The sequence below is a fragment of the Osmerus eperlanus genome, chromosome 4, assembly GCF_963692335.1.
Source record: "Osmerus eperlanus chromosome 4, fOsmEpe2.1, whole genome shotgun sequence".
Lineage (NCBI taxonomy): Eukaryota > Metazoa > Chordata > Actinopteri > Osmeriformes > Osmeridae > Osmerus > Osmerus eperlanus.
Window position 1 is genome coordinate 18,036,817 of NC_085021.1, and position 13,639 is coordinate 18,050,455.

The 13,639-nt window shown below is 46.2% G+C and overlaps 2 protein-coding genes across 2 annotated transcripts; one reads left to right on the forward strand and one right to left on the reverse strand.

Annotated features, from left to right (window-relative positions):
- Positions 1-274: 274 nt before the first annotated feature.
- Positions 275-10,854, forward strand: srpk3 (SRSF protein kinase 3). Its single transcript, XM_062459820.1, has 16 exons — positions 275-392; positions 858-972; positions 1,805-2,511; positions 2,604-2,712; positions 2,920-3,007; positions 3,293-3,380; positions 3,571-3,677; positions 4,052-4,217; positions 4,757-4,782; positions 6,018-6,225; positions 6,598-6,849; positions 6,944-7,041; positions 7,288-7,395; positions 7,656-7,725; positions 7,940-8,032; positions 9,892-10,854. The coding sequence occupies exons 1-16, from the start codon at positions 377-379 to the stop codon at positions 10,074-10,076; spliced, it is 2,436 nt and encodes an 811-aa protein (XP_062315804.1). The 5' UTR covers positions 275-376; the 3' UTR covers positions 10,077-10,854.
- Positions 10,842-13,112, reverse strand: tsr2 (TSR2 ribosome maturation factor). Its single transcript, XM_062459829.1, has 5 exons — positions 12,987-13,112; positions 12,692-12,782; positions 12,487-12,578; positions 11,765-11,932; positions 10,842-11,618 (listed from the first exon to the last, which is right to left on the reverse strand). Exons 1-5 carry the CDS (start codon positions 13,062-13,064, stop codon positions 11,493-11,495), a joined length of 555 nt encoding a protein of 184 aa, XP_062315813.1. The 5' UTR covers positions 13,065-13,112; the 3' UTR covers positions 10,842-11,492.
- Positions 13,113-13,639: the final 527 nt, after the last annotated feature.

The following is a 13,639-nucleotide window of genomic DNA, read 5'->3' on the forward strand; positions in this document are numbered from 1 at the left end:
GTTTGTCTCTGAAGAGTGTCTAATGTGGATTGTATTAAGTGTTAATCAATGCCGTTTAATGGTCTTTTTATATGGAGGCAGATTAGAATATGGCACATAGGATGTTTCCATATTCACAAATAAAATACAATTTTCCCGTTTAAAAAAATACTGTCCTCAACCAAGAGACAAAAACACTAATCCATCAAATCCCATTTTAGGAACGTTTATGCGCAGTCCTTTAACAGAATGTAGCGGTAGATAGCAGACTGGTTGATAGATACAGTTACAGTAACTGACCATTGCTCCAAAACCAGAACCACGCACTCACCATTACACAAAGCGCATGCGTGAACCAAAATACTGACAGCCAGTGTGCGTGGTGACAGCTGTCCTGATGATATCCATGAACGGTGAGAGTTAAACACGCGAAAATTATGTTTGAATTGTCAAATGTTGCAAGTTTACTATAGTTGAATGACGAATGTTTGACTCCTTCGTGGAGTTGTCAAAATGTGCTTTCTTAAAACATTGATCGTACAAGACTACTGCTAGTTTACCAGCTAACTGCCATGGCTAACATGCTAGCCGAGAGGCTGCTGTCAGTCTGCCTGGCCCACGTTAATCATGCGGCCCATTGCGGCTTATGTGTAGCGATTTGACGAACACATTTTATGACGTTACAGTGCATCTTAGTTAATGCCAGATTTCACTGTAAGTCAATCAAATGCTTTCATTATATTGAGAAGTTGAGCTTTGCTTGCTAGCCAGCTGATAGCCTAGGCAGGTTGTAAAAGGGCTGCAGATGCGCCGCTGTTTCTGCCTGCGCTATCATGCCGTGCTGCTTGCTTGATATGTTCTTTTTATGTGGTCGACAGCATTGACCAGCGGTAACAACAGTCCGCACAGCACCAGCCACGGCAAGAAACACAAGAAAAAAGGGAAGAAACACCGAAAAGGGGCCACCGAGGACATCACCAGTTTGGACACTGGGTAAGTCTCAGCCCAGACTACTCATCATGCTAGCCAGTGTAGCTGTGTATATTGCTACCTAGCAAGCTAGCAGAGCGTGTTCTAGATTCTGCGGCTGGGTTGGTGTCTGTGAGTGTATGGTGCTAAAAATACCCTTAGGCGGTCAACCGGCTCACCTCTCCAGATAAGCACATTGACTCATGTCCTCCTCCCCTCCTCATTCTCTCTCACTCTCTCTCTCTCACTCTCTCTCTCTTTCACTCCCTGTCTATCTCTGTCTCCCCCTGTCTCTCTCTCTCTCTCTCTCTCTCTCTCTCTCTCTCTCTCTCTCTCTCTCTCTCTCTCTCTCTCTCTCTGCCAGCCTGTTTTAATATAGCCCTGGTGAACCTGAACAACAATGCACATTTCACTCATGTCAGAAGGACACAGGGCTATTAAGGCTATGTGGGCTCAGCTTGAACTAACATGTCTCACTGCTGATTAAACAACCCACCATTGATTGATTTAGTCCTGAGACAGGCTTAGCTTCTATTTGCATAGGACCTCCATTTGATCTGGTACATGCTATCACAGAAGAAACTCCCTCATTGTGACAAAAGAAATCACAGGATTCGGAATGCCAAATGGAAAAACAGATTTCATATTGCCTTCAAGTCATGTACTATATTTTCCCTGTATAAGGAACATACAATTGGAAAGATATAGTCAGACACGACTTACAGTGTACATAGCAGTTGTTTCAGTATGAATGTACATTTATGATACATGATGTATATACAACACTTTGTTTTCCTTCTGAAAATGTTCCTTGGTTAGTCACTGATTAGCTTGTGATCTTGTCTTTGCGCCTCAGGTCCCAGATCCCGTCCTCAGATGCTCTCTGCAACATCCTCAACCTCCACAGGCCTGCCACTCCCCCCCAGACCCCCCCTGTCGACCTGTCCCGGAGCCTCCCTGACCTTCAACCCCCTGCCCCCCTGAACCTCTCCCAAACCCCTCCTGAGCCTCTGCCCACCACCACATTTAGCTTCTCTCAGACCCCACCCGATCCCAAGCCCACCAGCCATCTGATCTTCTCTTGCACTCCCCCTAAATCTCATCCCCTGGCTCCTGTCACTTTCTCCCAGAGCCCCCCCAGCCTCCAGCCGTGTGGCCCAGTCTCCCCCCAGATCCCCTGCACCCCAGTCTCCCCCCAGATCCCCTGCACCCCAGTCTCCCCCCAGATCCCCTGCACCCCAGTCTCCCCCCAGATCCCCTGCACCCCAGTCTCCCCCCAGATCCCCTGCACCCCAGTCTCCCGCTCCATCCCTATCCCCCCCACCTCCTCCTCTGACATCCTGCCTTCTCCTGAGACCCCCGAGACACTGTACACATCTATTGCCCCGTCACTGGGGTTACCACCCATTTTCACCTCCACGCCTCCCACGTCATTGGCTCCTGCCTCTCAGACCACTCCCCCTCAAGCTCTCAGCCCACCCCCGCCAGACTTCACTCCGCCCCCTCCAGAGCTGCTGGGATCTGACGATGAGGAGCAAGAGGATCCAACAGATTACTGCAAAGGTAGATCTCTGGGATCTGTATGACTCTTCGTTTACATCACTAGATCACTATGTCAGGATATGAGCTAGCTAGACTGTGTTTGTGTATTGCAGGTGGTTACTACCCAGTTAAGATAGGAGACCTGTTCAATGGCCGCTACCATGTAGTGAGAAAGCTGGGTTGGGGCCATTTCTCTACAGTATGGCTTTGCTGGGACCTGCAGTAAGTATTACACACACACACACACACACAGCTGCTTGGGCAGCCGATTACCCATACGCTTGTACATTTGGTAACAAGAGCTTCTAATCTAGTGACGAGGGTTTGTAACCCAAGTGTTTAGTGTCCTAATGATTCCTAGGCCAGATTCACACTCCAGGTGCTGTGGGTGTGAGAGGGGACAGTTTCATTGATAATGGCTTTTCACAGGAGGAAGCGTTTTGTGGCCCTCAAGGTGGTGAAGAGTGCTCAGCACTACACAGAGACTGCTCTGGACGAAATCAAACTGCTCAAATGTGTGAGTTACAGTTTTCCACTTTTCCTTCATACATGTTTGTCATACACACCGGCACTCCCCATCGGTGACAAATCTGGGGGTCAGATGGCTGAGCGGTTAGGGAGTCGGCCTATTAATCAGAAGGTTGTTGGTTCGATTCCCGGCAATGCCAAATGACGTTGTGTCCTTGGGAAAGGCACTTTACCCTACTTGCCTCGGGGAGAATGTCCCTGTACTTACTGTAAATCGCTCTGGATAAGAGCTATGGATAAATGTAAGTGTAAATCTCTGTGTATTTGACTGCAGGTGAGAGACAGTGACCCCACCGACCCCAACAGAGAGACCATGGTCCAGCTGATAGACGACTTCAAAATCTCTGGAATAAACGGAGTTCGTATCCTTCTGGAAACGCTCTTCCTCCTCGAACACGTCCTCGTGTCTCCTTCTGTCATCTTTCCCTCCTCTCCGCACTGCTCTCCCTCACGCACAACATTCTCTCTCCGTATGTTTTGCCTCCCGCTCTCCATCTCCTCCTGTGGGTCTGAACTGAGCTGTGGTTCTCCCTAACCTCCCGTGTGTGTCAGACGTGTGTATGGTTCTGGAGGTTCTGGGCCACCAGCTGCTGAAGTGGATCATCAAGTCCAACTACATGGGTCTCCCCCTGGTGTGTGTGAAGAGCATTATCAGACAGGTCAGTCGCCCGCGCTCTATGTCTGCCGTGCCCTCGGCCAGCTTCCTCACCTCAGTTGGATTCCACTGTGTTCTATTACAAATACCTAAATGAAGCAAACCCATAATGTGAGACAGTAAGCATTGTTCAACCATGTTCCACCACCGAGGGCCCAGGAGATTTACCCCTGCTGCTGAGTAGAATCAATTAAGTCTACTCAAATCCAGCTTTTCCTCTTGTTAATCTTCTGTTGGTGGAGGAAAGAGCCCTGAGATTTGAACAACTGTACCTCTCCCTTTTCCCTCATCTTCCCCCTCCTCCTTCTCCTCCTCCTCCTTCTCATGTCTCCTCGTCCTTCCTCCTTCTCCTCACCCCTCTTTCTTCCCCCTCGCCAGGTTCTCCAGGGCCTGGACTACCTCCACACCAAATGTAAGATCATCCACACAGACATCAAGCCCGAGAACATTCTATTGGACGTTGACGAGGTATATGTCAGACGATTGGCTGCCGAGGCCACCATCTGGCAACAGTCAGGAGCCCCTCCCCCCTCTGGGTCCTCCGGTGAGATGGAGCGCTGTAATTGGATAGATGTGATAAAATATTGAGGTTACCAGTTAATGCAATCATTATGATTTTACTTTATTTATCATGAAGATTTAACGTAATGGTGTGTTTTTCTTGCATGTTTAGATTTTCTTTTATTTCTTTCTCTCTCCTCTCAGTCTCTTGCTTGCTGTCTGTTTATCAAATCTGGTCATCGTCCTATCTTCTGTCTACTTGTTTTTTAACTCTGTGCTGTTTTTCTTGTGTGTCTGTGCTCATTCTGTTTCACTCTCCCCTTCCTCCTCCCCTTTATCCCTCCATCCACTCTTTGCCATCATTCATACTCTCCCTCCTATATCCTTCTCCCTCCCTCCCTTTCCACCTCCCTCCCTCCCTTTCCACCTCCTCCCACTCTCCTCTCTCCTGACCTGGTTTCTTACATCTCTCCTCATCCCTCCCTTTCATGGACTGCCCTCCTCTCTCCTCCATCCCGCTACCCTCCTCCTCCATCCCCTCCTCCCCCCTCTATCTCCTCCTCCTGTGGGTTCTGATGACAGTTAGCACGGCTCCCAGGGAATCTCAGGTACGTCCAGACAGAGGGTGTTGCTCTGCCTGCCTGCCTGTCTGCTCTAGAGGGAATAGACTCACATAGCACACTGGAAACACATTCATGTTTGGACTTTAGAAACACACACACAGTTCATGTAAAAACCCACACATAGGTGTCCTGATATACAATAGGGGATAACCCTGTAGCACAGCCTCACACACACACCTATGTGCAGAAACACAGGTATCACTGTGGTGAACAGTGCCTAAGGACTCTCACCGTGGTGACCCACGGTGCATAACATTGACCTGAGCATTTTGCACTCACCTCAGGTTGTGTGTGAAATAGTGAGCATATTACCATAACCACTTTCTGACTGTGTGTGTGTGTGTGTGTGTGTGTGTGTAATGTGATGTCCTTTGGCAGACAGGGGTGGTACAGCTATAGTAACCTGCTGTCTGTTAATAGCGAGACATGAACTGCCATAGGATCTGCGTGTTTGCCGGTCCAGTTGGCTGTTTGCAGGCATTCGGAGGGGTGGGACTCGCGTTTGCTGCCTCAGCACATTAGCGCCGTCTGGCCATAGCTAGCCGACATGCCAGCTGACGCGTGAGGGCGTAAGGTCATGAGGTCAGCTCTGAGAAGCTCTGGCATATGGAGGAAGGTTACTGTGCTCTGACGGTGCATACTGCTGCCACACAACCTTTCTTTAAAATGGTCCCCCGAATCGGTACTGCAAGAGTACTGCCTTTGCATGGAGATGGAGATGTGTGTGATGCCAAGTACCCTGGTGAAGGAGGGATGTGGCATGTCAGGAGGCTGGAGAACTGGGCCACTGGCAGAGGAGCTTAAAATAGCAGGAGCTGGTCGTCTAGGGGATATGGAGGAGGGAGGTGGGGTGACAGGTGGGGCGGCTCCTGGGAAGGAGGAGGGGGGTTCCCAAAGGAAGGGAGAATTAGTAGGGGTAAAGTATACAGACTGTCAACAGTTGGTGATGGTGATGATGGCTTTTCCACCATGAGGAATGACAGCGTTGAGGTTTTCAGATTATGGAAGCAGTCGCTCCTTCTGAGGTGTTATTTGAAGCCAGTGCCTGTTGTGTCAATAGCCTGTGTTCTAGCATGTGTTGTCTTTCACAACATGGCCTCTTGCATACAGCTTGATGTGGAAATGTGTGTACACGAAGTTGTTCAGAGTAGGCAATACTTGACACCTGACTCTTGTACCATCATCTATGTGTGGGTGTGTGTGCGGGTGGGTGTGTTTAGGCGGGGAGGCTGTCTAAGAACAAGAAGAAAAAGCTAAAGAGGAAGGCCAAGAGGCAACAGCGCCTCCTAGAGGAGAGACTGGTGGACCTGCAGAAGTTGGAGGAGGAAGACGGCCTGTCTCCTACTGAGCCCGGCACCTCCTCCAACCCCCTACGCAGGCCCTGCGGAGAGCAGGAGGACGGGGGCGACACGGACAGACAGACCAACCGTGAGTGTTAAAGAACTCGCGTAGAACAGATTGTGTTAGCTGTGTTGACAATCTCATGTCACCTATTTCACCTTTCCAATCATTATGTGGAAGTCAGATGGCTGAGCGGTTAGGGAGTCGGGCTATTAATCAGAAGGTTGTTGGTTCGATTGCCGGCCGTGCCAACTGACGTTGTGTCCTTGGGCAAGGCACTTCACCCTACTTGCCTCGGGGAGAATGTCCCTGTACTTACTGTAAGTCGCTCTGGATAAGAGCGTCTGCTAAATGACTAAATGTAAATGTAAATTACCTCATGGAGAGGAGCAAGGAACAGTCCTAAACAGTCCTTTCAAGTTAGGATATCACCGATCACGCAATCCTTGTTCTCCCCAGGTCTGTCCGTTGTCAATGGCAACGGAGCCTGCCACCCCTGTGGAGGCTCCTCTTCCACAGCCAATACTAAGGCCAGTCCGGAGCCTGCCTCGTCCTGGTTGGACGACAGGTGTAATGGTCATGACCTGCTACGGTTCTCCAGCCCAGGCTCTGGCCTATCAGGGATGTCCATCCTGTCGGCCACCTCAGACTCCGCCCTCTCTACCCTGTCTGGATACTCCACTGGCAGAGACAGCATCCAGTCCCCAGGCAGTCAGTAATACACACACGCTCACACATTGAGCCACTCTCTCACATGTCAAGATTCACTTGTGATCTTAAGCTTGTCTGGCTTGTGTGGTTTTAGCGTTCAGTGCAGCAGACTTCCTGGTCAGTCCACTGGAGCCTGGGAACGCAGACAAACTCCGCATCAAGATAGCCGACCTGGGAAATGCCTGCTGGGTGGTACGTAGGCATGGACACCCTCTGTCTGGACCGAGCTGTTAAGTATATGGGCAGTTGCCAGTCCATCACTTAAATTCACGTGTCTTGCCCTCCTTCTTCATCCTTCCCTCCGCGCTCTCTCTCTCTCTCTCTCTCTCTCTCTCTCTCTCTCTCGCTCTCTCTCTATCTCTCTCTCTCTCTCGCTCTCTCTCTCGCTCTCTCTCTCGCTCTCTCTCTCTCTCTCGCTCTCTCTCTCCTCCCCCCCAGCACAAGCACTTTACAGAGGACATCCAGACGCGTCAGTACCGAGCCCTGGAGGTTCTGATAGGAGCAGAGTACGGGACGCCTGCTGACATCTGGAGCACAGCCTGCATGGTAGCGATAATCCTACCGTCTTGAACCCACCCGCCCATGCACGCACACACACAGACTCGCTCTCCTTCTGCGCAGCCTGTATGGTGGGGACCAGGACTAGACCACTCAGCCTTCAGTCTCCTCCTCCCTTCTAACCCTCTCTCTGTCTCTGTTAATGCACCATTCCCTCTCCAAACCCCCTTCCTCCACCCTGCTCTCTGCATGCCTGCTGCTGGGTGATGCATCACCCCGAGGTTGACTAGAGTTATGCTGTGTTGCAGGCGTTTGAGCTGGCCACAGGAGACTATCTGTTTGAACCCCACTCAGGAGAGGACTACACTAGAGACGAAGGTACAGAATCACCCTCCACATGCAGGCTGAATCGACCAGCCAAACGACCCCTTATTCATACTCTGCCTTTCACGCGTGCTGTTTTTGTTATTCAGAGAGATGAATGAATACAGAGCTAGTCCGATGTGGGATGGTTGGTGCACGGTGCTGACTGCAGTGTAGTGGTGTTGTGTGCTGTTGTTCCTAACCCTGCGTTCCTGTCCTCCTGGGTCAGATCACATAGCCCACATCATAGAGCTGCTGGGCGCCATACCCCCACACTTCGCCCTCTCTGGGAGGTACTCACGGGAATACTTCAACCGTAAAGGTCAGTGCCCTCTCTCTAGAGTTGCACTTTTTAGTGCAACTAAAAGTGTTTAAAAAAAAATATATATTATATTTAATGAGTGAAGGGTACATTGGGATTATACAGAATAGAATTAAGGTTAGAGCAGTATACTTCACATTTTCTGAGATTTTACAACAACATAAACGACAAAAGCCAGCAGTCCCCAACCTCCCATCAGCCCCCCTCTAACCCACAACCCTCAAAGGAAAATAAATAAATAAATAAAAGAAAAGAAAACAATTACAAGAAAACACAACCGTTGAAATAAAAGTAGTAATAATTAAAATAATACAAAGTAAGGAAATAACTAAAGGCCAGCACATGGAGGAAAATTGAATCTTGACAGATAACTTTTATGTACAAGACTAGTTCAGGAAAAGAAGAGAAAAGTCATGGACTCAAGTGCTAGAAGTTGCTCATTGGGCCTGTTTTTTCTCGCTGGCGGCTGCCCATTTGTCCAGCAGAGGTTGCTACGTTTTTCGGAAGTGTCCGACTTTGTTGGTGACCGTATAGCGGAGTCTTTCCATGTGCATTACATTGCCCAACTCCATAAGCCACTGTTGGAATAGGGGGCCAGATTCTGATTTCCACTGTTGCAAAATGAGGCGTCTGGCCAACAGAGTACAGAGGGAAATGGCTTGCCCTTCACAGCTTGTAATGTTGGGATTGTACACCACTGAACCAAAGATGGCAAAAGTGTGTTTTTTTAAGCTAGGTATTTTCATTTTTTCCTCCAGAAATATTTCCAGAAGTTAACAAGGATTGAAGAGTAACTTTGGTGTTATGTGCACTTGCTGTACTTGCTAAGTCACATGCAGACATCAGTGTAGTGCTAGTTTGATTATTTAGGCCTTTTACATTTTGTAATACGTTGTTACGATACATTGAGAACACTTCTAAAATAGCATGCTAGCTCAAGCTTCAACAATGCCTGTACGGCTGCCAAAACTAGCTAAGGAGCTGGGTCATCAGTTACCCAGTACATTAGAAACTGACAGAGCTAAAAGCAAGTGGGAATTGATTTCCAACATAAGAGAGAAAAGGAGGAAGATAATGGTCAACACAGATTAAACCTAAGACAATACACCAATGAAAGGAGACATTTACAATATGTGTTACAAGATGTATAACATTTACATATGTCAACAATTTATCCTCAAAGCACTGCACACTAGACCTACAGCTGTCTGAGATTATTACAGTACACTCCTGAGTAACAGTTAGAAGGTATGCTTTTCATCCTGGTGGGCTTGACAGACACATATCTGAGCTCAAAGCCTGTGAGTTGTTGAGAATCCCTGTGCACTAGTGAGTCAACAGGAAAGATGTGCATTCAGCTAGATAGAGTTTCCTACATCTCACGTGTCTTTCCAGGATCGGTTTCTCGCTGGCAGAGAAGGAAAGGATGTTCAGTGAGATCACCTACTGTAGGAGAATATGATATGCTAGGTTGCCCCCTTTTTAGCTTGCAATGTGCCAATACAAGAGAAATTCTGGGGTCCTTCCTAGAATTCATGCTTAGAAAATGCATCCTTGTATGAAAATGAGATGTCTATCATGTTTTTAAACAACCCTTATTTCCAGCAATGGCTGTTTGGCCATTGAACATTGTAATATGGGTTCAGTCACATACCTGTTGTAAAAGCATGATTATAGTGAGTGACAAAATGGCCTCATCAAATGTGTTGGTGCTTAAATAAAGATTTGTCTGTCTGCTGTTTGTCTTGCAATGATTCGTTTGGTTGGGATTAGGCTCCGCTGCTCTCTGGAGTCGGGCCAGGTACAGTATACCAATGATATACCATTGACAGTTATGTATCTGTCTGTGTCTGCTCCAGGTGAACTGCGCCACATTTCCAACTTGAAGCCCTGGGGTCTGTTTGAAGTACTTTTGGAGAAGTATGAATGGCCCCTGGAGCAGACAGCCCAGTTCAGCGACTTCCTGATGACCATGCTGGAGCTTGTCCCTGAGAAGAGGGCTACCGCTGCACAGTGTATGCAACACCCTTGGCTCAACTCCTAAAGGACTACAACTACCACTCACATCTCAAACTACAGCTACCAGGCTACCACGTACCTCTTGGAAGAACTACTCCTTGCTCGAAACAAGCATACCTGGCTAAACACAATAACTACAACTACCACTGTTTGCAGTACCTCCTTCTCAGCTCTGATAAGTGTGTTAAGACCACTTCTGGACACCACAACCCCCCCCCCCCAGCTGAGATGAGCATCTATTTTTTTGACTATAACTGAACTTAATAATATACACAAACACACTAGGCCTACCATGTCTTTACTGTTTGTCTACGAAACTGTCTGTACAGTTAGATCAGTCTGTGGACACTTCAAGGACTCTTCAAACATGAAATGTAAAAGTATAATTTAACTACTGTAGCTAATATAAATGGAAGTATCGTATCCATACTCTTATTGAGCACATAAGTAGCAGTAAGCTAATGTCTACCAATATTTAATTTATTGAAGAAGCTTTACAACTGTGTAAATGGAAAGATAAAGAATGAGGTATTATATGATACTGTATATGTAGTTTAAGTGTACGACCTTGTCCCCCAGTCACATATATGTTAAAATAGTGCCTTGATATGCCAGATGTGAAATGGAAAAAAAAATACAAAAAAATATAATTGCCTTCACTTTTTTTTATACATGTCGCCAAACTGTGTGGAATGCATATTTTGTGAACATAAAAAGTATATGCGAATATGAATGAAAGAACTGAACCCAGAGATCTTACAACCTGTGTTCTTCTGAAATAAATAAATCCTTTTTGAAAACTGGATGCACAAAGTGTTTATTGCCATACATAGAAAATGGCTTTTAAATTAGATTTTTCTGCTGCTGCTACTTGTTATGTCATGGTTTAGAAAGTAGTCCAGTAAATGGAACTTCTCCATCCATCAGTAAATTATGTAAGTTACAAAATGTGCCAAAATAAGAAAATTAGGATATTTGCTCAAAGTTATGTAATTTTCCTAATAGGAAAAATGTGTTCACCCTTTAAAAACAACATAGGCAAACACAATATCCCACACATGACCATAGGGACAGTTTCTATTGCAGATGCAGTCTGGCACCTGGGTCTGACACTTGACCAGCACATATTAAAACTCTTATCCCTCAGATCCTAAGAGCAAGTCCTTCTCACAGCATCTGCCCTTCAGGAGGTCCAGTAATACATATATCATATATTCTGTAGAAAACAGCAAAAATCTGCAGCATCCACTCCCTTGGACTCCCAACATGGGGATCAATAGACACTGTGATGGCAACAACTGGTTGTGGAAACCATTGATATAAATAGAATGTCCACTTATGGTTGCAGTCAGCTCTGATAAAAGTCTTTGAGTCTTCAATATCTATTTCCCATCTACAGCTCTCTTCCTTGCTGCTACCATTCCTTCTCAGTTCTCCTCCCTCACTTCTTCTTGCGTACCACCGTCCATCCATCATCCTCTTCCTCTGGGGCAGGGGGGTCTGGCTTCCTGGCAGGGGCTGTTGCTAGGGTGACCGAACTTGACGACGCTCCCTCGCACTCCATCGCCTGTCAAACAGTCACAACATTTAGTTATTGAGGAATATTGTGACTCATCTAAATAGTTGAAGAATTTATTTCCTGAAAGAATTCACTTGTTGAAGCATCATTTTGCTCATCTAATCCTGTAATGTTCTAATGCGAGGAAAACCCACCTCTGTCTCATCTTCACTGCCTTCCTCCTCACCAGGCGTAGGAGCAGCCGTGACCGTAGTAGCCCTCTTGATAACCTTCCTCTCCACTAGCTTGGCTGTCTGCTCCCTGACCTCTGCCAGCTTCCCCTGCTGACACCGCAGGAACTGCTCGGAGATACGCTCAGCTATCTGGATAATCAAGAAGTAGACCATCAGGCTACCAGCATTCCTTCAACATTAGGTAAATGAAAGGCATTCAAGATGGGCCACAAGTCAAATAACATCAGAGATGGGAGGTAATGAAGTACTACAAATACTTCGTTACTGTACTTCAGTAGATTTTCTGGTATCCGTACTTTCCTTCACTATGTATTTTTCGATCAACTTTTTACTTTCACTCCTTACATTTTTACACAAATATCTGTACTTTCTACGTGTTACATTTTTTAAACGGGTTTATTACTTTAGATTTAATCTGTATTTGGTGACAGCGGAATGATCAATATTAATTATTGACATTGCGCACCTTTTTATCTAGCTAGCTACCACGCACAACAAATGTAATTGCTACTATGTCAGAGCCCATACTTCTTTACTTGAACTTGAGTGAAAAAGTGTAGTAAGTATTTAAACTTTTACCAGTCTTTTTAAACATGGGTATCTGTACTTCTACTTGAGTGAAAGACGTGTACTTCTGCGATCTCTGAATTACTGTACTATACATCTACAGTACTGTACCGCACCTGTGGTAAACTGCCATCATCGACCACTGTGTCAAACTCGTTGTTCATCAGGTCAGCAATAAAGTCCTCCACCTCATACTGCTGAAGATTAGCTGCGAACGCACATACAGCTAGATATTTTCATCGTAGCATTATTGCAAATTAGGTAGAAGTTTATAATTGAGCAAAATATGAAGTAAGAGGATAAGATCTGTATTAGCTTTACCGTTGTCATGGAAATATTGTTGAACCACATCCACCATCCAGTCTGCCTTATCTTGGCCGTACACACCTCCAAAACCGTTGTCTACGGCTATCTGCAAACACAAAAAAATATTCAGGTACCCAAGTCCTACTGTTCGTGACGCTCATTACTATGCAGTAGCCTGCTTGGGGGCATCCACAATAGACAATTACATAGAAAACAAGCTACCAATTGTATTAGCTAGCTATCTTTCGACAGTATGAGAAGTAGCTACTGTTTAAAATTGATTACGTATTTGTTAGTAAAATTACAGTACCTGTAAAACAGGCCATGTTTCTAATACAGCTCGTACTGCCTCAGTGAACACTTCACGTGTAGAACTGTGCGCTTCCATTTTGGAAAGAGCCAGGCGTTATCAGTCGAAGTTGCATAGTTTAGCGAAAAGGAGTGGATCGTAGATGGAATCGATTTTTTGTCTCTAACGCCTCAAATCAAATGTGATTTAGGATTAAGGAAGCAAATCAGCAACATAATGTTTTGAATTTTATTGAAATTAAAACACCACCGAATTCGTTTATTTTGAATTCACCTCTTTAAAATTGTTAAGAAAAAATCCGATCCAAAAACACTTCTGCTTTTGTCTAGAAGTCGGCATTTTATTTTCCGATTTACTTCCTGTCCTCATCCGCATTGGTAAACAAACAACAAGATGAGTGGTGCTGTTGTACGGAAAAAGAAATATAATGTACGTGACTCATTTAAGTTTCAATGTACTGTGGTTGGCTCTAAGGAGCATTGTTGTGTGCCACTTTGCTCGGCTTCGGGTCGTTATAACAGCCATTTGAGCTTCCACTGCTTCCCGAAAGACATCTGCCTTCGTGTGCAGTGGCTGCACAACATAAGGAGGGTGGAATTTTCGGTGACCCCCCACACCAAGGTATGCAGCCGACATTTCCAAAACCATGAAAT